The sequence below is a fragment of the Leptodactylus fuscus genome, chromosome 1 (assembly GCF_031893055.1).
Source record: "Leptodactylus fuscus isolate aLepFus1 chromosome 1, aLepFus1.hap2, whole genome shotgun sequence".
In the NCBI taxonomy this organism is placed as follows: Eukaryota; Metazoa; Chordata; class Amphibia; order Anura; family Leptodactylidae; genus Leptodactylus; species Leptodactylus fuscus.
Genome location: NC_134265.1, coordinates 232,894,643 through 232,919,838, shown reverse-complemented (window position 1 = coordinate 232,919,838; position 25,196 = coordinate 232,894,643). Strand labels below are relative to the sequence as shown.

The window sequence follows — 25,196 nt, the reverse complement described above, 5'->3', positions numbered from 1 at the left end:
TGCTTAGCTCATGAATCATATGCAGTAATTTGTCACCTGTGCAATGAACGCACATGATACAGAATTTCCATGAAGACTTGGAATAATATTTCTTTCATTTTAGAATTGCATTTTTTCTAGCAAAGAAAAACTTAATTTTTTTTGCTTTTAATCAAAATAAAGGCCCATTCAGATAAATGTGTTTACTACGGGAAACATGGTATGATAGTGAACCATGATGCCGCCGCGCATTCTCAAACTATCATAGCTATACTGGCCAGTACTTGAACAATGCTTTGATGTTGGTCCAAGAAATGTGACAATCACGAAAACTGTGTTTCTAGGACCAAACATGGCCGTTGAAATTGGTGATATAGTGCAAAGTTGAACAAAGTTTCGGTTTCGGTGAGACTGGCTGATCATTTTATGTGCTTGGGGTCTTGCTCACTCTCTTAGATGTAAGAAGGATCAGGCATATTGAATTTCAATGCCGGATCTTTTTCTATCTGAAAGGGAGTTTCTCTAGCAGAGACAGGGTTTTTTTCGAGTAAAAAATCATTTTACAAAAAAGGTCTGTGAGTGTTAATAGGCTAATAAGTGCAACCAAATACATTTAGCAGTGTTTTGGGTGATTTCTGGGGTTCTCAGTCAGCTCCTGGTATATTCTCCATTTGTTTACATCCCTAACTTCCTGCAGTTTGTTTAAGGGCTAGTTCAGACATGGGGCGCCCGCGCGGGTTTTGACACAGAGAGAGCCGCGGCCATTACTACAGGTAATGAGTGGAGGATAGAGGAGACTCTTAAAGAAGAAGTTACCGGTCTGTGAGAGCCAGAAATCTTGATTGTTTGTAGGTGACCAAATACTTATTTTCCACCATAATTTGCAAATAAATTCTTACAAAATCAGACAATGTGATTTTCTGGATTTGTTTTCTCATTTTGTCTCTCATAGTTGAGGTCTACCTATGATGTAAATTACAGACGCCTCTCATCTTTTTAAGTGGTGGAACTTGCACTATTGGTGACTGACTAAATACTTTTTTGCCCCACTGCATGTCGGCTCAAATGAATATTCCCCAAACCATGACACCACCACCACCAGCCTGAACCGTTGATACAAGGCAGGATGGATCCATGCTTTCATGTTGTTGACGCCAAATTCTGACCCTACCATCCAAATGTCGCAGCAGAAATCGAGACTCATCAGACCAGGCAACGTTTTTCCAATCTTCAATTGTCCAATTTCGATGAGCTTGTGCAAATTGTAGCCTCAGTTTCCTGTTCTTAGCTGAAAGGAGTGGCACCCGGTGTGGTCTTCTGCTGCTGTAGCCCATCTGCCTCAAAGTTCGACGTACTGTGCGTTCAGAGATGCTCTTCTGGCTACCTTGGTTGTAACGGGTGGCTATTTGAGTCACTGTTGCCTTTCTATCAGCTCGAACCAGTCTGGCCATTCTCCTCTGACCTCTGGCATCAACAACGCATTTCCGCCCACAGAACTGCCGCTCACTGGATGTTTTTTCTTTTTCGGACCATTCTCTGTAAACCCTAGAGATGGTTGTGCGTGAAAATCCCAGTAGATCAGCAGTTTCTGAAATACTCAGACCAGCCCTTCTGGCACCAACAACCATGCCACGTTCAAAGGCACTCAAATCACCTTTCTTCCCCATACTGATGCTCGGTTTGAACTGCAGGAGATTGTCTTGACCATGTCTACATGCCTAAATGCACTGAGTTGCCGCCATGTGATTGGCTGATTAGAAATTAAGTGTTAACAAGCAGTTGGACAGGTGTACCTAATAAAGTGGCCGGTGAGTGTGTATATATATATATATATATATATATATATATATATATATATATATATGAGATGTTTTAACTAGACATGACCACATGGTATGGCTAAATTTGTTTTCTCTATACGTTCATATTAATGTTAAATGTGAACTAGAGATGAGCGAACACTAAAATGTTTGGGGTTCGAAATCCGATTCGTACAGCCGCACACTGTTCGACTGTTCGAACGGGTTTCAAACCCCATTATAGTCTATGGGGGGAAATGCTCGTTTCAGGGGTAGGCAACATTCGATCAAATTCTACTTACCAAGTCCATGAGTGAGGGTCGGGCTGGATTCTTCTCCCTGCGCAGCGTCCCCGCGTTCTCTTCCGGCCTTGAGTTCACTCTGCTAGGCATCAGACCTGGGCAGAGCCGACTGCGCATGCCCGCACTACAATCGGACATGCACAGTCGGCTCTGCCCAGGCCCGATGCCTGGCAGAGTGAATTCAGAGCCGGAAGAGGACGCGGGGAAGCTGCATGGAGAAGACTTCTAAAGGTAGGAGAAGAACCAGCGTTGATTGGCAATGTATAGCATTCGGCCAATCAATGCTGGTTCTGTATCGTATCTTAACTTCGAACAGCTAGTAGTACTCGATCGAGTACGAGTATTTCGAATACCGTAGTATTCGATCGAACACCTACTCGATCGAGTACTACTCACTCATCTCTAATGTGAACCGAATATGTATATACCTTGTCAGTCATGTGGTCCTGCAGAGATGACTTACCTTATCTCCTCCATTCAGGGGTGAACCAACCTTTTCTACCGCCTGAGGCGGACGACAGAAAGGGGGGGGTGGAGCGGAGGTGGCATGGTGGCGTTAGCAGGCAGAGAGCAGGCAGGGAGAGGACCTGCTCTCTGCCTGAGCTTGAGGGGAGGCTGCTGGAGCAGCGCTGGGTCCACGGGGCCTCCCCAATCCACCGCTCGGTGACGGTGACGCTAAGCCAGTCCAGGACAGCTTGTCCTGGACTGGCTTAGGTAAGCAAAAATGCCGCCCTCCCTGGGGCCCTGGCATAGCGCCGCCTGAAGCGGTCGCTTCAGGTCGCCTCATGGGAGGTGCGGCGCTGCCTCCATTTTAAATGTATTTTGTATATTGCTTCTTCATAGTTAATATTTGATCGGTTTTACACATCTTAACCTCCAGATGCATACTGTATTTGCTCTGCATGGTGATTCACCTAGGAATTTGTGTAGGAGTGTTTAGGGAAAAGAAGACATGGAAAGGTTAAATGTGTGTCCTGTGGAAACATAAAGACAGCATATAGCACAATGATAAAACACTTCAGAGAATGTACAAGTAGTTCAGACTCGTCTCTCTACACTTTCAACGACTTTGCACATGTACAATGAACTGGAAGGAAATGCATTCAGCTGTAACTATAGGACTGTTTCACCCATGGGAAGCTCATTTCCAGAACTTTCTATCTCAACATCCTGCTGTGTTATTCACAGGACATATTTCCCACAAGACATGGACAAACAAATTTTTCTCAAGACAGAATTCCTTATTAGCTGATTAACACTAATAAGATGAAACGTCTAGAAGCAGAAGTTGTAAACTGCTCAAGCAAATGGTATGACAACATCTAGACACCGGAGAGTATCAAGAAAAGGAGATAAAAGGATAAATAATAGTGCCAAGTAACATTCACAGCATCTACAACATTATGTTTCTTTTGGTACTTAGGGGAGAGCGATAACTTGTGGTTATTTTTAGATTCATTGGATTTTTATAAAGACAGAACATAAACCAATTTTGAACAAACAAGCGTCCAGTACATGAATATATGCCCAGTATTCAAATGTCACAAAAAGGGGAAAAGATAAAAAAGAAAAGAATGGGAAACAAGGGAGAAAATCAAAGCAACAGGTATTAAAGGGGCTCTATCAGCACTGTCCGATGTCATCTGCTGTCACGCCTTTCTCTTTTTTCTTCTTCCAGCAATATCCTCCTGTCCTGCCTTTTCCATGCCTTGATCTTCTGTTCTACTGGCAGGTTTGGTTCAAATCCCGCGCGTGTGCAGTATCACTCCCTCTGAGATAACTCATTTGCATACTGACAAAAACTGGGATTTATACCGAACAGCGGCCCGGAGAAGACATTAGAGTTAGGAGAAGAATAGCCTTTCTTAAGGCCCTACATGTTAGGGACAAAAAATTGAGTTTTAATGATAGGATCCCTTTAAGGGATGGATGTGCTGAAACACAAACGATTGTGGAGCTTTTTTTCATTTCATGATGAAATCTTATATATGCTGAATTAAAAGTTCCATTTTATTTTATGACTTTTGGACGTCTGTGGCTGGATATATTTTTTCTATGTGCTGATATTTGTCTACCTTGGACCCAAAGGCCTACAACAGCCTTTCTAAAGGCTACATGAAGATAAGCTTAGAGTTAAAAATCAAAAATCTGAACGATAGACCCCCTTTAAAATGAGTTTCCTGGAACATCGCCGCGATCACCCCACAGACCTGCAGTCAACTGCAATCTGACTATCTGATCCCCAAGGAGTCTCGAGTGTGTAGGTAAATCAAGAGGATTAAAGCAGACAAGGCCAGAGGACCCGATGGTTTAGGCACAAGGGTTCTTAAAATGTGCAGAGACCAGCTGTGTGGTGTTATTACGCAATATATTGTACAATATATATTGTACAATATGAGTCTAAAGCTGGGAGTGGTACCTCAACTGTGGAAAACATCTTGTGTGGTACCAGTCCCAAAGAAACCCAACCCGATAGACTACAATGACTACCGACCTGTAGCACTGACATCCCACCTGATGAAGATCACCCCTAGTGAGATCCGCTCTGGACCCCATTGAGTTTGCCTATTGGCATTGGGGTGGATGACACCATCATCCACCTTCTTCACAGAGCTCTCTGTCACCTGGAAAAACCCGGGAACACTGTGAGAATAATGTTCTTTGATTTCTCCAGTGCGTTCATCACCATTCAGCCAGGACTATTGAGGGAGAAGCTGAACCTTGGTGGAGTGGACCATCACCTGTCCAACTGGATACTAAACTACCTGACAAACCACCCTCAGTATGTGAGAGCCCGGGACACTGTGTCTGACACTGTGATCTGTAGTACGGGGGCACCACAAGGTACAGTTCTTGCCCCATTTCTCTTCACACTGTACACTGCTGACTTTAGGCACAACTCATCCAGCTGTTACTTTCAGAAGTACTCCGATGACTCTGCAATAGTAGGCCTTATCACTGATGGCGACGATAGGGAATACAGAGACTTAAACCGGGACTTTTTTGAATGGTGCCAGCAGAACCACCTCAGGATTAATGCTGGGAAGACCAAGGAGATGGTGGTGGACTTTAGTAAATGGAGAGGTGCTCTGACCCCGGTGGAGATCCAAGGAACATGCATTGAGATAGTCAAGACCTAGAAGTATCTGGGGGTGCTGAACAAATCCCACCCGATGTATGAGACCTTGATGGCACTTGGCAGCACTGTAAGTGACCGTCTGCTTCACCCCAAATGTGAGAAGAAGCGCTATCGGAAGTCCTTCCTTCCAACCGCGATCAGGCTACATAATCTACATCAGTCTAAACGAAGATCACCCCACACAGAAAACTAATGATTATGATGTCTTCCTTCTTTCTTCCTCTGTTCCTTAGCTGCTATGGACTCCTAGTATATCTTCTCTTCTCAGCATATGGGTGTCTACATCTGTAATATATTACTGTGTATTATCCTGTATCTGTATTACTATGCTGCTGTAACATATTGAAATTTCCCCACTGTGGGACTATTAAAGGATTATCTTATCACCAACTTTTTGTGGAGGCAGGATAGAATTTGACCACGTTTGTTAAGAGCATTCAACATTACAAGGTACAGAAAGTGAAGCCCGGCATCTTAAGTCTTAAATGGTATTATCATTGGTGCTGAAGCAATGTCATGAAGGAGTGGCGAGATGAAGAGTAAGGGGTAAGGGTGGGTAGAGAGGGAGGGGAGAAGAGGAAAGAGTGGGAAGGAAAAAAAAGTGCAGAAAGAAGATTGGGGAGAAGAGGATGACTAATGTCAAGTACAACACTAACCCATGGGGTCTAAGTAAAGGCAACAAACCAACACAGTGTAACAGCATAGATAAGAAGTCAAGTTAAACATATAAAGGCAAACACCAAACAATATGTAATGAGAGCTATCAAACCACACTCGATACTTAAAGGAAGTCCAGCTACTCCAGTTAGGAAGTGAGCATATCTAAAGTATCAGGTGTCAATAGTTCAGGGTTTCTTGCAGTTCTGGGATCATGGTTGTGTCATCTGCCATTGCTCTCAGGGAGGAACTGGTGGAAGTGAACCTGAGAAGGATATCAGAGGCAGGTCCAGAGTCCCAAGAAAGGCGGGAAGGTCTCCTAGGGACTTGAATGTTTTTTCCATTCTTCTTGAAAATAAGTTGAAAAGGGAAACCTTTCACAGCGCATTAACAGTGACCAATTTTATTTGTCCCTGCACCTCCAGCAATGTTCTCCAAAATGACACCACCTACTCCTGACGCGCTGCTCCTTCCCAGGCAGACACTGAATTCTCTACCACCCCAGGCAGCTTACAGCACCAGATGCCTCAAATTGCACTTTGATATCCACTCAAAGAGTACGATCTCCAAGCCCAGTACTCCCATGCTGACCCTCCTATCACGGTGTCATTGTCCCTTTGCCATTGGTGCTCTCCCTTCCATACAGCTGTCTCCTTTCAGGCAGCTTCAGCAATTCAGCATGCAGCCTCAGTGAGCTCTTTGTCCCCCATCCATAGTGGCCTCACCCTGCCACATTCTCTCACACCCTAACGCTCAGGTAACCTCTCGGTCTTGGGCCACAGCCTCCAATTCTATATCTACTTTCTCCATAAGGGGGAAGATGGCACAGGGAGAAAACCTGCAGATGAAGAATAGGGCTGGAAGAAACATATGCACTGACAAGCATAAGGGTAACAATTAGAGATGAGTGAACAGTGAAATATTCGAGATTCGATATTCATTTCGAGTAGAGCCTCAATATTCAACTACTCGATTGAATATCGAATCCCATTATAGTCTATGGGAAAAAATGCTCGTTTCAGGGGAAACCACTATTCGACTAAAGGAGAGTCACCAGGTCCACGAATAGCAGGAGGAGAGTGTTTAGGAGGAGCGCTGTGCAGTTAAAGCGCACGGACCGCATTATAGTCTATGGGGTCCGTGCGCTTTAACTGCACAGCGGTTGCGCTAATAAAAAGTAAGCTCCCTCGTAACAGTAAGCAGCCAGCTCTCCAGACTAGCAAAGACGAGCCTGCGGCAAATCAACGCTGGTTCTGCAGCAGGCTCGTCCTTGCTAGTCAGGAGAGCTGGCAGCTTGCTGTTATGAGAGAGCTGACTGCTCCTAGCAAGGACGAGCCTGCTGCAGAACCAGCATTGATTTGCCGAATGCTATACACTGTATAGCGTTCGGCCAATCAATGCTGGTTCTGAATCGAATATTTACTGTGAATAGCTAGTAGTATTCAATCGAATACCTACTCGATGGAATACTACTCGCTCATCTCTAGTAACAATGTTTTGAACTTCTGACTTTAGCCTTGAATGTGATGCTACCATCATTTATAGACAGTTATCTTGGCTATCTCATACATAAATTTGACTTGCAACTATTTAGCATATGAATAGTTATGCAGATTCTTGTAGTATAACTGTTCTGTTCTCACATTTCCTATTAGCTCAGTGTTATCAGGTTGATTCCCTAAACCTGCATCAATTCTGGGAGAATTTGGTGGGGTTTTTCACTTGTGGCATGAATTCCCCCTTCTCCCCCAGGATCATGCCTAGTGATATTCTTCAGGATTTTTTTTTATTTTTGCATTACAGCATTCTGAGAGCCATAACTTAATTTTTTTTCTCATCAACATGGCTGTATGAGAGAACTATTTTTGCAAACGTATATTTTATAAGAGTAGGAGTCTCATCTTAAACCTTCCCGGATAACTGAAGTATCTCTGTACGAAATTTGGTGACGATCAGTCCAGTCGTTTGGTCGTGCATAAAGAACAGACAGAAATTCATTTTTATAACATAGAGAGAGATATATGAGTAGTAATATGTTTAAAAAACTACCCCAGCTATTATGGTCTGGTCTGTATCTCACAACACATTAAACTTCATCACTTCTGAAAAAGTAAAAAAAAAAAAAAAAAAAAGCCTTACGCATAATAGGTGAATTTTGAAGGAGTTTATTTTCCAATATCATCTTAAAAATGAACATATAAACGTACGAAAAATATGAAACATTTCATCTTCAGCATATGAAAATGTGATAAATGATTTGTAAACAGTATTAAACACAAAAAATAAACTATAACATATGAAGCTAACAAACCATTGCACTGCAACGTGATTAGGCTCCCACAACAATGCTTGAATGATAAAATAGATGTACAGCTATAATACAGAAATGCAAGATTACAACAGAATGAACACTTACCATCTTGTTAGCCAAATGGAAGCTAAATGTAGCGATCCAGGCTACTTTAGCCTCTGTATATATACATATTTACCAAGTTCAGTGTGGCACTCATGACATACAGCAGCCATTTATGAAGTTGATGTGTACAGCCAGTATAAAAAAAAAAAACAAAAAAAAAAAACCATCAAGTATTTAAAATAGTGGTAAAGTTATACAAAAACTCAAGCCCAAAACCAAACAAAAATAATCTCAGTTCTGATTTTCTGATCCTGGCCATACACTTGAGACTGAGCGTCCGGCCAACAACTATTTTTCATCTCCATGAGTTTGTTTATTTCAATGGAGAGAGAGCTTATAAGTGACAGATCTCCTGTTGGAACAAAGGTTGAAATGGATGAAATCTATCAAGTCAAACTCTCTTTTTCCCCCCTTCATATTTGCGGACCTCCATGAAATTGTACACGGATCTCAATAATATTTTCAAGGGTAACCCAAGTGTATAGTTACCCTTCAATGGATTTAGTCACACATAATAAGGAAAATATGCTTTCATCCATAAATCAATGTGCTTTGTAAAATTATTCATATATTGCTTTTTGTACAGTGCTGAGCTGAAAAGTGCAGACTGAGCAGTGATGGAGACCACAGCTTTGTTATAGTGCTCATACAGTACTAATGCTATATTCAAGTACAGTTCAGGGTGCTTGGAGAGAGATTTCCCTTGGAATATGTAAAACAATGATTAATGTACATTAGGAACCATGTAATGGAAAGCTTAAATTAATATATCATCTCCTTTTTTTACAAAAATTACAGATGTTTGGGCTACCAATCAAGCAATTAGCAAGCGCACTTAACTAATTTATAGGAACTCTTCCAATGAACCAACTTTTCAAGTTCTTGAGGATTTCAGTTTATATAGGTAAAGTCTCAGTACATGGTGAACAAATTTTGAGAGGGGGGGGGGGTTGAGTAAAATATATATAGGTCAATTAAAGACATCATGTGAAACACATGGCTGTGGATTGCTGCCAAGCATTAGATGATTTTTTTTGTTTTGTTTTTGCAGTACGATGTATCCTGCTAATAATTTTGATAATTTACATTACGTCTCTAAAGTTATATACAGTGTTCCCAGCATAATGACAATAAGTAATGAAATGGAACATCGCAGATTAATGTAACCTTCAAAAGATTTTTCTGGGACTATGGTATCGATTCTACGTACTCTTTAGGCCAGGGTTACAAAAGGTTGCAGTGTAACGCCACTGACTGTTTAACAATTGAGTTGCAGCCCACATCATGGCATTCCGCTCAATGTGCATGTGCACTGCAGCTATAGTTCAATAGCTAAAATCAATTAGTAGTGCTACAAAGAGTCACAGTGTAGCCCTGGCCTTAAACAGTTGATCAGCAGGGGTGTTTGTTTTAAGAGCCTCACTGATCTGAAATTGCTGACCTAACCCAAGAATAGGCCAGTAATATCATAGACCCAGAAACCTCCTCAAGGATCACCAGCCAAATGTAATTTTGCTATTTTGAATTAATAGAAAAGATCATGTAATGAGTTTGATAAGTTTAAGAGTCTTATAAAGGTAGCATGGATCTGCAGATGCCAAGTATTGGCAGCATAGCCAGTCTTCTAGAGAAATGTTATGCTCTGGCTCTAACGCACGCTCTGCAAACTTCATCATAAGAAGGGCCCGCTTCATGTCAATCCAGTTCTGAAGAGCGCAGTGCAATGCCTCTTCATGGCTAAATGGCTGATCCGTTAAGTCTTTTCTTGGTCCCCACAACAGACACTGAAGAATGCGCTTTGCTTCAGAAATTCGAATTCGTTTAATTGGATCAGCCTCCAGAAGTAAGTGGGCAAGATGTTGAAGGCCACGAGAATAAACTGATAGGTTACGGAGGGGAGGCAAATCTTTATGACTGTATTCATGCTCATGAAGACTTGAACGAACCTCAAATGGATTTCGTTGGTGGAGAAGTTCATAAATAATAATCCCTGTCTGAAACTCATCAAACTTTTTGTACTGGGAGGCAGCCATTATTTCTGGTGCTAGCCTGGTCTTATCTCTCTTGAGTTTGGAATCCTCAGACCCTGGTCTTTGCTTAGCTTTGGAAAAGTTGCTCACAATAAGTCTTGGAACATACTTTCCATCTTTAATCTTATCAGGTGTGGTCTGGCAATGAACAAGTAGCAGATTTTCCAAGCAAAGGTCTCGATGGATGATGGCATGTTCTTTTAAGTGTTCTAAGCCATTGCAGAGCTGTAGTAGAAGTAGACAGACTTGCCGTTCATAAATCTCTGGCTGGGATTCATGAGTGGATGCAGACTCCTTGACAAAGTCTGCAGCAGTACGGTAAGGCACCTCACGAGTGATCACCACCACACAATCTTCCTCAGATGACTGGCCAACTGCATGAGAGGTCTCATTTGTTGAACTTCCTTTTGAGGTCTCAGGAGGATGTAACAAACTGGAAGGGACGGTGGCCAAAAAGTGCCCACAATCTTGCTGTATGTTGAAGTGGACAGGCAAAGAGAGGCTGGAGTAAAATGGAGTTTTGGGGTCATCAGCTCTACATAACTGCAAATTAAAGAAAAAATAATTCACAGTCAATATATGTTACAGTGGTCGGAATATTGCAATCTTTCTTTTTGTTATGCAGTGTACTGCTGAGGTGTACTGGCAATCTGCATTTAAGTTAAAGTCTGAACTATTGGAAAATTTTAGGTTTCTTTCTTCAAATAAACAAACCTGAGGACAGTCTACCTTGGTAGCATGCTACATGCCATTCTGTGAACAGTTCTGTAAGATACTCCAACACACTACAGACTTCTGCTATATTAGCAGGTACTATAAAGTGGTAGTTGAAGTGTGTTGTGAAGGGCAGATGTCAAAGGCCTACTAAATACTGTATAAGTAAAGCCAGCCATTATACAGTATAAGTATTGGCTGAATACCACTTGTATTAAGGGAGAAAAAAAAAAAACATCCAGTTAAAATCAGACTAAAACTCCCCATGTTGGCAGCTTCTGCCCGGATTGTTGAATTTGGTCAAATAATGCTTTGTATACAACTCTACAACAAGGTGAACAATTATAAAACGGAGAACTCATCCAAGCTAGATCAGCATTCTAAGTTGGCCTTATGCACTTCCATATTGCAGATGACCCAAAAATATTAGGTGTAAATCCAAAATAACCTTCAAAGCCAATAAAACAGGTTGGTGAATATTGCATAAGATAATGCCATGTGGTGAACCCTCATGGACCAGGTATGCCTAGGTCTATACGCTCAATGCACGGTATAGCTGTTGTTCAGAGACACAAGTTTGCTTAGCGAGCATTGAAAGAATTCAATACTCTTTAGAAATGGTATAGATAAGAAATTGTATTTACCTTCACAGCATAGTTATTCAGGGGGTCCTTGGCACAAGTGGCACAGTAATAGATTGCATCCCCAGCATTGCAGCATGGTTTGTTGTTTGTCAGCTTGAAGAGTGACCAGTTATTTTCATTGAAATGCAGTTCCTTCTTTTGGTCTCGCATGAAGTAATCTTCACATTTGTTCATTAAGCGTCTTGTGGATTGTGCATATAGCCCACTGAGTTTGGCATACATCCCCTCTTTGCTGTCTATGTTGCTAAGAAGGTGGTGGAGTTGGAGACTTGATGCAGAAGAAGTATGACTAGAAACGCTCAGCTGTGACATGGACATGGCTGGAGTTCCTCGGCTTTGAAGACAGTTTCTGCTCCTAACCTCATTTCTGTGGCCAGAGCCTCTACAACAAGTCTCTAAGGACTCAGATGAAGAAAACATAGCATGCCTATCAACCGGACTTAAAAGATGGCTATGCAGTGTGGATTCTTCTCCACAAACATTGCTTTCTGACTGACTAAGATTAAGCCTTGGACTAGTTGGACCGACTCCAGTTCTTGATGGGAAAGCCCGACCCCATGCAGAGTTATCTGGTGCTGAGACAGCCCTGTTCATTGACTTCTTTACAGGCAATGGAGGCGGTTGTCCAAGTCCATTCTGGGCCTCCATTCCAGAGTCCACAGAGAATGAAACTTGAGCAAAATGCTTCTTCTCAGTAGCGGATGAAAGACTTGGAGAAGTGACAGCTTCACATGACTGACCTACAAACAAAAGCAAGGACCAATTAATTTTATTGACATTGGAATCATAGGTTCAGTTGAAATAGAGTTTATAAACACTGTAGGTAAACTAGAAGAGCTTTTACATTGAAACTTTATTTTCTAGATTTTTTGTCAATGTATCGACAGTCTCCTAATTTGTATTTCATAGCAGAGTTTCTCTAAGCCTTATCTGCATGATAAACAGTAAAGCTGCTGCAAACAGATTTTTGTGCCAACAGAGCATATAAAGTTTGTTTGCGTTGCTCAGGTAGTGAGAATAAAGTACATTCCAAGGCTGCTTTGTGACAAGAGGCTCATTGCAATCGGATTATAAACTGAGACAGGGAGTGGCAACCTACTGAACACTGATCTGGCAAGCTTATTTTAAGTACATATTCTGAGTACAGGGCAGATGTTGCAATAGTCTTACAGGAGACTTAAAGGATCTTAAACAGCAATGCTAACCCCTTGCATAACCATTACCAACTCAGCTTTTCCAATGCTTCTGAGAAACAACCTAATGTTATCTTGGTACAGTTTAAAAAGCAGGCAATAGAGTTATGCACGAGAAGTCTGCATTCAATACTCACACTGCAAGATGAACATGCTAAACTCAAAATAGCCAACACATCCGTAACACCAAAATCCTAAAGGCTCTGCTGCTCCCTATGCCCATCCTGAATTCCAGATAGTGTTCGTACAAAAGACTAATAATTGCATTTGTATATTACACGGTGATCCAAGTTACCAAATCCATATAGTAATGCTTGCTCCAAAAAAGTAAAAAAGTCAGATTTAGTCCGGGCATATCTGCATTCAAATGTCTACCAGATATTTGCACAGACTGTAGTAACAGGAGATCTGATGGACTTTGCTCCTTTTGCAAGAGTTATGCAGATATCTTAAAGGGAGGATGTTTATAGACGCCCTTACTTCTAGAGAGATTATATTGGCTTCATGTAAATGGGAAAGAAATACTGTATAGAGAAGTGTCATTTGATGGTAATGAAATATGGCTATATGAAAGACACTATCACCAGCTACTTTATGGGCTTGACTATGCAGTGCAGTATTTCTACATCTTAAGAACGTTATTAAAAATAAATTGGATCAGTGAACTAGGAATTAAACAGTTTCTCCGAATCTTTGTATAAATATAGTCCTCAACATTGAAATTATAACAAGACAACAAAACCGTATGTCATGCAAATCAAAGAAGTAGCTCCAATATGTGGCCTGTGGAAGGGGCATAAAACCAGATTAAGGCCGGGGCCACACAAAACATAAATATGACATTTTACAGTACCTGAAAAGCTGGCATTCTGTCTAATCCCATCCACACATTGTAGAAAGATATCTGCAGCAAACATACTGCGATTTCAAAAAACCGTTACATATTTGTAAATAGCAACATGTCAATTATATCTATGGAAACTCAGTTGGTATCATGGAAGTAGAAAGTCCGCAGAGGAAAACTCTACAGACCTTCCGTAAAAACCACCGCTGAGAAAAACTGTGATACAATTCCGCCACAGCTTTTGGCGGAGACCCACTATGTGGGGACTGTTTGGCGGAGACCCACTATGTGGGGACTTGGCTATAGGGGTTTAGTTTACTGTAGTCAAACCCTTGCAGTCTTCATTTTAAATACACCAAAGCATAACATGTTCCTGCCATTTCAAATAGCCTCTAGGCTTTGGCTCTCCTGGTACACTTTGTAATGGCTCAGCGTAATAAATTTAATCAAATATGGTCTAGAGTTAGCCCTCCAAGGATGGACTGGAGCATTTGTCAGTGCACGGCACCCCTTCAGCTCCCAAGACTCTTCTATTAACTTGCCAGTTGGAAAAAAATGGATCATTTAAAAAAGGGAGTGTCAGCAGGAAATCCTAGTCAAAGTAATGACAGTACATTATAGTGCTCTTAAACACACTTTCCTAATATGCTTTCGATACTCAGAATCGTGCAACATCCTAGAAAGCTCTTGCTTTTATAGCTTTTTTGAGCCTCTGGCTGATTTATGTGTGTATTGGAGGGCTAGATCTCATAGAGGACAGCCGGAACTCTGTACCACCTAGAGAGTATCTTATAGTTAGTCTCTTGTGTCTTACAGGAAATGGAAAGCTTGTGGCACACTCGGAAGGCAGACCACACACCTGGTGAGAAAGACACCCCTAACTCCCTCTCCCAATGCTCCGTATACGCAGGCAGTGCGCCATCAGATCCTCCACTAACCAACCGTACAGGAGGGAGACAGAGTGAGCGAGAGGTAGAGGGGAAAGACACAGCTGTTCAAAAGGGAGCAGAGCCCTATGAAGGTCACCAGGAAGTTTCAAAGAAGAGTAAAAGTGAGCATGTATTGCCATTGCAGGACAGCAGAGTCAGGACGCGACATCTGGACCAGTATGTCAGCGTGGGGGAGGAGGAAGGAAGCCGAGATCACCTGTCTAAACCTCAGAACTGGATCCCCCACTGAGTGGGACAAGAATGGGGAGTGGAGAGCCGGAGAGAAGTCTGGATTGCTTGAGATCAGGGGTCAGAGAGCCATCGTTGGTGAATAGTTTCCGCATCGCTCCATAAAGGCGGCACACCCCCAGTGTCTGTCGAGTTACAAAGGGTAGCGGGAGAGTTTTACTAGCAGACCAATGCTTCTTATGAAGCCACGGTAGAGCAGTGAGAGGTAAAAAGCACAGTGAGTCCTCAAGAGCAACTTAGAGTTTGGAACGACTGGAGTGGTGCCAGTCAAGAATGTGTGTGGCAACTGCAGCTAAGAAGTATTTTGCACAATCTGGAACGGCCAACCCACCCCTCCATTTGGGTCTGAACAGAATAGACCTGGCAATTAGTGAAGGCTTAGCAGCCCAGATGAACTTGTTGAAGGCCTGACCCAGCGGCAATAAAAACCTTGACGAGAGTATCATGGGTATAGTCTGAAAAAGACACAACAAACAGGGAAGAACATTCATTTTCAATAGGTTGATGCGGCCCAACCAAGAAAGGCCCTTGGTGTCCCAACACGCCAGATCTACCTGTAGGGTATGGAGGATCGGAGAGAAATTTAGCGTGACAGTATCTGCCAAATTAGTAGGAAGGTGAACCCCCAAGTACTTAATGGACCTAGAGAACCACGAGAATGAGAAGGAGGAGCGTAGGGCACCAAGGACCGTCAACGGCAGGGAGACATCAAGGGCAGTGCTCTTAGTTAAGTTAATCTTATAGTTACTATAGAAGCTAGAGACACCAATTTCCCGCAGGATGGAGGGAAGGGAGGTGAGCGGATGAGTGACAAAAAGGGAAGACATCGTCCGCGAATGCTGACACTTTTAAATGTAGATCACGGGTCTGGAGGCCCTTGATGTCAGGGTTATTCCTGATGGCCACCAGGAGATGCTCCATGACAAGAGCGTACAACAATGGGGAAAGGGGGCATCCCTGCTGAGTTCCATTATGAATGACGAAGTGGGCAGAGAGCGAGCCATTCACCCGAACCCAAGCCATGGGGGAGTTGTAAAGTGCTGCCTAACTTTCCATGGGGGAAGGGAGGAGTTAAAGGATGCTGGGTTGAGCTGGGCAGCAGTTAGGGGAGGTAACCTACAGCACAGAGTGGTGTCCAGGGAAGATGAGAAACATCCCAAAAGCCCTTTAAGTCTAACATATGAATAAAACAGCCATTTAATCCGTAATGCAGCTCCAGTGCTAAATAAAGGCATATTTGGAAAGTGTGTAAGGAGTACTACAAGATACTGGGGTTACTTTAAGATTTTACTTTAAAAGCAAGATCATATACGCTCAGTGGTAGATCCTCAAAGTGACATATCTGTTGTTGTAATACAGTATGTACAAACTGAAAGGGTTATTCCCATCTTGGCAAACTGCTGCTGAGTAATAACTGCTCACAAATGCCAACCTCCTGGATGGGACTACTGGAAACAGGTGGCTAGCGATGTTCACCGACGTTTCCATAACTGCTATAGAGGTGAATGTGAACAACAGAATCAGCATAGCACAACTATGCTATTTTGGCAACTGTAAAGCTATGGAAACCGTATGGCTCACCTGTGCAACACTGTTTTTGTAGTTCCCACTGACCTCAATGGGAATTATGGAAATGTTGCTGTGTGTTTGTTTCTTTAAGTTCCGCCCTGGTTGTTGGGACTTGCAGCTACTTATTCCCATCTCAGCAGGGATTTGCAGAGAAGGGGAAACTCTTTAAATGGAAATTTAAAAAAAAAAATCTTGTAAAGTCCAACATCACTGTTTCCGTTACCAATAAATGTAGCACCTATGCATGAATCAGTGCAAAAATGTCTACCAAAAAGTACACACTTTTTTTAAAAAAAAAAAAAAAAAAAATTTTTTTTTTTTTTTATTTATAAATACCATATCAAACAACTAACTGCTACGATATGAAGTAAGGCTGGGCAATTTTGTCCAAACATAAAATCTAGGCTCCCCCCTCCCCAAGCTTATGAGCAATTTTCGATTTTATCCTCAATGTTCTTGTTTTTCTTAAACTATAAAAAAATTCAGTGAACTGGCTTGTGGGGGAAACATAAAGGCTTTCATCTATTAATAATGAAAAACTGTTGAGAGGGAGAGGAAAGTTTACACAGAATTTATCAGACTACAATATTTTGCAATTTTGATAAAAATAATTGTGCTTTTTTTTAAAAAAAGTAAGTTGATTTAATTTGCTGTATTGATGGTGTGCGTGTCACATACACAAACCTTTTTAATAAGGGGGTCCTTGAAGTTACAGCTGTCAGGAGGATTAAATATAGTGGTAGATAAACAGAAAACACTAGCACTTTCTAGGATTCTCCCCGACACAGCCTTTTCCTTGTATTGTCCTTGTTTTTCTGCCAACCTGATGGCTTATAATTTGCATACTCCATTAAATACTAGTATTTGAAATTTATTCGGATCGCCTACTTATTTAAACCAAAATCTGGTTTAAATAGAAAATACATTTTTAAAAGAAAGCAAGACTGCACTTTGTCAGTGAAAAGGTATGTCCACCATGTCACTAGCCATCTCTACAACAGTGGAGTGACCACTAGGTATATCAGTCATTTAGAAGACATTTATGACCATTTACATCTTTAACACAAACTCTGTCCAAATAAAATAAAATAGTTTATCCAAAAGATATGAAGACAAATGTAATACACAAGAATCATAACATATTACATTATTATTACCTCCTTCACTACACGTCCTGGAGTCCAAGCTGTCCATAGAACCGGTACTGAAACTGACATCGATGTTCACATTGGAGCTGCTGACGTTTATTGCCTTAAATGATTCCCCCAGACTTTCCACTGATCCAAGACTCATATTTTCTAGTTCACAGCTAGTCTTGTTCATTTTCAGAGATCTTGGAAGAGAAAGACCAAAATAAAAGTCATGAGTAATATTTTATTATTTTTCCCTAGCACTTTACTTTTCCAGTTAGAAAATCGCCAGAATCATTGAAATGCTTTAGTAAAGTTACATCTCATTTCTAGATTAAGTTTTGCAAGACTGGCCATTTGAAATACTTTAATAATAGCAAAACAAAGATTATTGCTACCAGAACAGGATGCCCACATTGACGTTTCCTGTTCTCTATCCTTAGCAGAGGAATTAGGGAGCAGTAAAACAGGTTTTTCTTTCCACAAAAATGCACTTTTGAAATGAAGCAGAGAGATCAGTATTGTACCGCCCTAAACACAAGCAAACATGGGCACTGCTGAAATCACACAATAGAGTAAACCACACCTAACCTACATTACCATAACTGGACCCGCAGCAAGTCTGATGACTTGTGACTAGAGTTACAAAATGGTTGACTATGATGTTTCCCATTTGTGTTGCCCTCACACAACTGCCCATTAAGGAAGAGAAACATTGTGCTACAGTAAGAGCAAAAGTTTCTATTAGTTTAAATGAGAATTTTGTTTCTGTAATGAAACCTGGGACCCTGAAAATATCATGTGTTGACTTTTAAAGAGGTTCTGTGTGGACACTTGTCCCCTATCCACAGAACTGGGGATAAATGTTTGATCATTGGAGACCCAGTCACCAGGTCACATAGTGATCAGTAGGGCAGTGGACCAGAAGTTCCCCCCAAAACCTCTTTATGAATGGAGCACCAGTGCGCTTGCATATCCAGCGCTCCATTCCCTTCTACGGTGTTGCAGATAGAGATGAGCGAGTACTGTTCGGATCAGCCGATCCAAACAGCACGTGCCATAGAAATGAATGGATGCACTTGGTACTTCCGCTTTGACGGCGGACGGCCGCTTAACCCCCCCGCGTGCCGGCTACGTCCATTCATTTCTATGAGAGCGTGCTGTTCAGATCGGCTGATCCGAACAGTACTCGCTCATCTCTAGTTGCAGGCACTGCCAGAGATTACAGTCTTGGCAACGCCACAGACGTGAATGGAGCACCAGTCATGCAAGGAGGCTTTAGGAGGGACTTTTTATCCCCCATCCTCCTGATAGGGGGGAGCTCAGAGATCAGGCCGCCAGTGATCGGACATTTATCACCTATCCACAGAACAAAGGATAAGGGTCCAGAAGATAACAGCACAACCCCTTAATGTTTTATATGTCCCTTTTATTTTTATAGGTGGATGGTGACGTCTTAGAAAAATGACACAATGCTCACATATGTACAGACTCTTTTCCCATGGATTTTAACTTCAAGACACTCAAAAATACATGGGAGTCTATAAGTGACAAAACTCAGACACCACCATTCATATCGTTCAGATCCTCCACTAGACATGGGCTGTACTTGGCTTATGTTGTGCATATTTCTGGGTGATTAGACTTGGATCAGCTACAAAACAAAGATAAAAGCTGCAGAAATATGTGGAAAGGCAACTTTGTCCTGGCATAGTTATCAGGAATGTTTCTGAAAGAAGACATTGTGATGGCAAATGTTTGTTCTCCTTGGAACATTAACAATCATTAACCTCATTCTTCTCCTTTCTATATTTGGAATGCACCAAAATTACTGGAAACCCGCTCAATGCTTTGTTTGACTTGCACTAATGTGGTCTTGGTTGCCTCCACCTTAACATTTGGGCTGTGAAGATGACACTTTTTCAAAGCTGCAACCACATAGCCATGGCACAAGAAAGTTCAGGGCTACAGAATGGAATGTGACTAGGCCGCACTCCAGGCCCTGGCCATAGAGGCTGTGGGAAGAGGTTACAGGCACAGTCCACACTGAAGGTAGCAGGTCATTGTGAGACGGTCTCTGGATTCAAGGACACAAGGAATTCTTTGCATAACTCCCAACTCCAAGCTGCTCTGCTACTGGGAATTAGAAAACAAATGCCATGTAAGGCTTTGAAGTCTTCTCAAACAAAAACACAGCCTGAACCCTATAACTGGAACAGGTTCTGCCTTTGATAAATCATACTCAGTCCATGCCAGGAAAAAAGAAAAAAAGTGTGTATAAGACACATACCATCTCCATAGCAGCCCATCATGTCCGAATATGACTCATAAGATTGATTAGATCCAAACACAAGTCAAACAGAGGTTTAGTCACCCGCACAGATTCTGCTACAAATATTGTCACCAATAAAGGGGAAAAATCTAACAAAGTTGGATATAGTAGGAAAATAAAAAATATTGAAAAGTGAGGAATATGCAAATTTCATTATAAACAGTAGTCCAGTTATAGTACACAGCTATTCGTTATTCCTCTGACTTCCCTATACACATGCACACATGGCAGGCATATCACCACTTTAGTTCCTGAGGGAGTTCTAGGAAGGAAGAAATGAAGGATACTACAATAGTCTTCTTCAGTTTACCAAGTCCTGCAGAATATAAAAGTCTATAGGAAATGTTGACCAAGGTCTGACTATTAGTGGGGATACCTATTCTAAATGCAGGGATAAACAGGACTCCAATGGCACCAAACAGTCATGGGTTCAGGCATGTTAATATTGGAATCAGAGAGTCACAAAAAACAATGTAGACTATACTGTATATAGACTTTGTATATAGAATTGTAACATACAATTGTAATTTTATGTTACTGTGCCCTGTAACTCTTGGTACAACACTGAACTTGCCATTTCCACCTCTCCAGGAGAATTATATTACATGGATTGCACAAAAGTAGTCATGTGTTAAGAAACCGGAATAAAAGAGCCATATCAACATAGGGAGACTTGTATCTTCCCATAGAAACATATGCAAAGTAGTTCTCCTAGTGGGAAAAAGGAAAACCGTGTCTCTATTGAAATATAGGTACCTATCTTTAGTGTAATGCACCCAAGTGTCTGAAGGCAAGTCCATCTTTTTTAGTGGACCCCCACTCTGACTCATGAGTATTAGGTGCCTCTACTCTCTCTATTAACCTGAATTCCAAAAACTGAAAAGAGATGGCATAAGCCGGAATCCCCGCGAGTTCTGAAACAGATGACTAATACTTCATAAGACAAACATAAGAGGATACTGTTAGTGTGTAGCAAAGATATAAGGTCCAAAAATAGAAATAGAAGAATCCTGGGATTTACTGGGTACGTCATTAATAAATGTAATGCCATGATGTGACACTATAAATGTACTTTATGTTGTTTGTTCACCATTGCCAGAAATTTTACAGGGAGAGATCAACTTATTAAGTATCGCTCTCCAATACATGATTCCCCCCCCCCCCCAATCTTCCAGAGGTAACATTTTAAGGACTTTTCACCATCTTGTCTACGAGGGATGTGAGAAACAGAGATAATGTTCACAGTCATGTATTGATCTAACCTAACAGACAACCTTTTGTGTGTCCCAAGTCAATGATCCCATTGATCTTATGACACATGCCAATGACAGGAGCTATCAAGTCACACACTTGTCTGGGGTGTGTAGTTAGAAAGTCATCTTGCAGCACAATGCCTTTAAGGAATGTTGTGATGACTACTGGGAGGAGGGTGATGAGAGGTGCGATCAGACAAGTTGCACGTATCATTAAGGTGAAGTGACCTTTTTCATTATTACACAGCATTACAGACTTAGATAGCGACTATGAATAAATGCGTTACATAACTAGCATTACATTCTCTCTCCACATCCTACTGCTTAAAGTGTAAAGCCCAAGCTAGAGAGGATTTAAGACCAAATGCCACGGATCTAATTCATATCATAAGAAAAAAGACTGACAGCGTTATCTTATTATATCCTTAAAAAGAACAAACAACCCATGTGAAATGATAACGTTTCCTACAGACTTCATTATGACGATCCTACAATAGTTATCCATGTATAACTTGTTACAGGTAGGAAAAGCTTCATGGTCCTGAGCAGGGCCAGAAATTACGGTAGACTAAGATTCCTGCAGGCACCAATGGGAAGTTCTCATTAGAACACAAAAACAATAACTACCATAGAGATCAATAGAAAACTGAAAAACATAGCCCATGGTTTTGATTCCTAGGAGTTCTTTTGTCTGGGCATGTACAGAAGTCACAGCATAAGTGTCAAATATATTATATTATAGCAAGACAAGTAATAACTTAATACTTTAGTACAAGTAAAATAAAAGAATATTAAGAATGGAGTTATATGAAGAGATCTTTAAGCATTCCTTCAGTCATCTCACAGCAGACTCATTCCTATAAAACATAAGTATAAATAGCTCTAAGTACATTTCATTCCACAATGCAGTTCTCAGAGTCTTGGCAGAGCCTCAACTTTCGTTAGGCTAGTAGGTTCTTGTAATTAGGGGAAAAAAAGCCAAGTATCTTACAGCCCCACAGGCAATGGGCAACGTACAATACTATAGGACACATTCCTCTGCACTAAACTTTCATCTTCCTTGTCATTACTGGCAATTTACAAGCAAAGACCGGAAAAAACACATTTTCATTTAGGTTGTGAGAAAAGTAAAATGTATATAGTCACTAATACATATTACATTGTACAATGCAACGTCTAAAGTTATGAAAAAGAGATAAACACATTATAAACATCTCTCTGTTCACATCTGCGCTTGGAGACTCCGTCACAGATTCGGTCAAAAAAACGCCAAAATACTGCAGCATGTATGTGTGTGGGGGCGGGAAGGTGTCATTCAATACCAAGCACCATCGGTGCATCATGTGACAGATCCAACAGTGCCATCATTTTCATCATAGGAGCAATATTAAACAAATATTAGCCATATGCCTTGATACCAAGCTAACAGCCTATTTATAGCTCTAATTTCCCTTCCTTATTGGAGTTGCATTGACTGAGGTTCTGTCATCTTAATAATTGCTCTGACCTGTCTTAGGAGGTTGATCCTGACACTTATAGGGATCCAATCCCCGCAAATAAATACACACACTACTGTATTAGCAAAGTGATTCACAAGCTTTAGAGTTAAGAAATATACTGTAAGTAGCAAATAGCTCATACCTTGACTGTTTTTTGGGTGGAGGAGGTGGTGGCTCAGAAGAATCTTCAATGTCATTACTTGCTTTGGAAAGTTCAACGGGGCAAGAAACAGATTTGCTCATGCCCTTTTGACCCCTCTCTTCATTCAGGGTGTCTCCTTCAGCAATATGGCTAGATATAGCAGGCTGTCCACTGCTTGCAGCATTTGTTTGTGGCTGAGGTGAAGCAGGTGACGTCTCTTCCTCCTCCTCTTCATCAATCCTGCATTGTTGGCTCCATGTTGTCTGTGTGATTCTCTGCCTACGGTCTCCAGTCAGCAGACACCTGTCATTCAGCTCCAAGAGTTCCTTTTTGTGCAATGTCGAGGATAACATTGCAGCAGTGTGAGTCGGAGAAGATAATTTAGAAGTGGAATAATCCTCCAATTTGGTAGTTTTAGCTGGCACCACCAAACTAGAGCTGCTATGGAATTTCTGTGACAATGACGCCAGGTACTTTCTATTAACATCACCTTTCCCATGGTTCCTTTCTGCCCAGAGAAAAGTAGGAGATAAATTCACATTCTCTACAGATGAGGGACTACTGCACGACCATTCAACCCCAACTGCAGAGTCAGGGCTGCTCAAGTAAATTGTTCTATTGTCGTCTTCTGTGTGTGCAGCCATTACAGTAATCCTAGCTGCCACGTGTGTTGTAGACTCTTGTAGCACTCTCTCAATGCTCATAGAGCACTGGTTCTCCTTGACACCACTCTCTTCTTGCTTAGAGTTCATCTTCTCCGTTTGCGTAAGTGTTTTTGTCCCCTTGCCAGCAACACCTTTTCTTTTAGTACTTTCAGCATAGATTGGTTCATTGTCCCTTCCATCAACCGATACTACAGAAGACTGAATCCCAGACTGGGAACCTGTAAAAGTTGGTGATGCAAGAGGACTGTCCTTCATACCAACACATGAGAGCGTCTCAGAGATGTTATGTGACTCAGAATGAAGTGATACTTTCGTTCTGCTGAAAAACATGCTCTTACTAGAAGCTGGTTCGGAGTTATGGCACGGTTTGCTTTCGTTTGGAGACCTTGTTTGGTTGCACAATCCTGAATCAGTTTTGACAAACCCTTCACGAGTTGTATCGTTTTTAGAATGAAGGTTTCCTGTGGGAGATTCTGATTGGAGGCAGGTCAGCTTTTTAGCATCTCCGTCTTTAGTTTGTTTTGACAGCACAGTACATTCCTTGGAAGATACAGGCAACTTTTCCTTAAGAAACACTGCTTTGTCAACCTGACCACCAAAATGGCTCACATATGTTAAATTCTGTACTGCATTTATCTCAATATTCTTATCACGATTTTCCGAACCATTAAAAACATATTTAGATGTATCATTGGAGGAGTTGAAGTTATAAGGGAAAGGCTTTGTCAAGTTGTCCAAGACAACATTGGAAATATTTGCAGATTTCAGGATAGAATTGCTGGTTGATGATTCTTTCCAACTAACCTGAGTAGAAAGATAGATAAGAGCAATAAGACATTTTGAAGGATCAAATTACAGGTACAAATTATGAGGCCTACATGAAACAAATGTCTCCAAAAACTATAAGGCATATGATACCCTAATGTTATATTCACTTTAGTGTGCACACTGCGTTTTACAGCTGCAAAGTATTAGCCCATATTATAAATCCATAAAACAAATCTGCCTTACACTAATGTAGGCACAAAATGTCCGATTTTGTTGCTGGCTGTGGAATGTATTTACAGATTTTCTTTTTCCTTTTCTTTCCAGCATCACTTAACAGATCTGGGCTATAAGTGTATGTTATTTGTACCGCTATGTACCCATAGACTTCAGTGGGCTAAACTGGTCCAGAAAAACTAGGAAATGCACACATATATTTTAAAAAAAGCAAACACTAAATCTTGTGTAAATAGCACCATGGAATTGTATGGGTTTTCTCTATAACAAACAAAAAACCAAAACCAAAACACAACAACCCTGAAATACTTGAACAAGAAACCTGTTTGTGTAAATAAGGCCTTAGAGTACTTCCAATTCTGACCCCTTTTATATTAAACTTTTCTCTGTGTTTTATTGGTCCTCTCACAAAGACAAAATGAATGTTTAGGATCTAGTGTTAGGGAAAATATCAGTTACTTTAATGAATTCATCCAAGCATGATATATCTCTCTATCTATCTTACAATGCTCAGGTGGTCGGTATCTTTTGTGAAATCAAAGTGTATAGCTAAGTTTTTTTATTATCACATTGTCTAACCCATTTTTATTTTCTCATTTTAGATTTTTTTTTCCCTATTTTCTGTATATGATTATGGGAGCTGCCATCTTGCTTGAGCTTCTCTTCTACTCGGTTAACTGCATTTACCGATATACTTTACAGCACTTTT

General features: G+C 41.2%; 1 protein-coding gene across 1 annotated transcript in view; it reads right to left on the bottom strand.

Annotated features, from left to right (window-relative positions):
* Positions 1 to 9,182: 9,182 nt before the first annotated feature.
* The window catches only part of PRAG1 (PEAK1 related, kinase-activating pseudokinase 1), a 33,430-nt gene continuing 17,416 nt past the window's right edge, over positions 9,183 to 25,196 (bottom strand). The window contains exons 3-6 of the mRNA XM_075284216.1: positions 22,821 to 24,289; positions 17,622 to 17,797; positions 11,681 to 12,420; positions 9,183 to 10,865 (exon numbers count right to left, since the gene is read on the bottom strand). Of these exons, the coding sequence (XP_075140317.1) occupies positions 9,831 to 10,865; positions 11,681 to 12,420; positions 17,622 to 17,797; positions 22,821 to 24,289 (3,420 nt within the window). The 3' untranslated portion in view covers positions 9,183 to 9,830. The remainder of the gene's footprint in view (positions 10,866 to 11,680; positions 12,421 to 17,621; positions 17,798 to 22,820; positions 24,290 to 25,196) is intronic.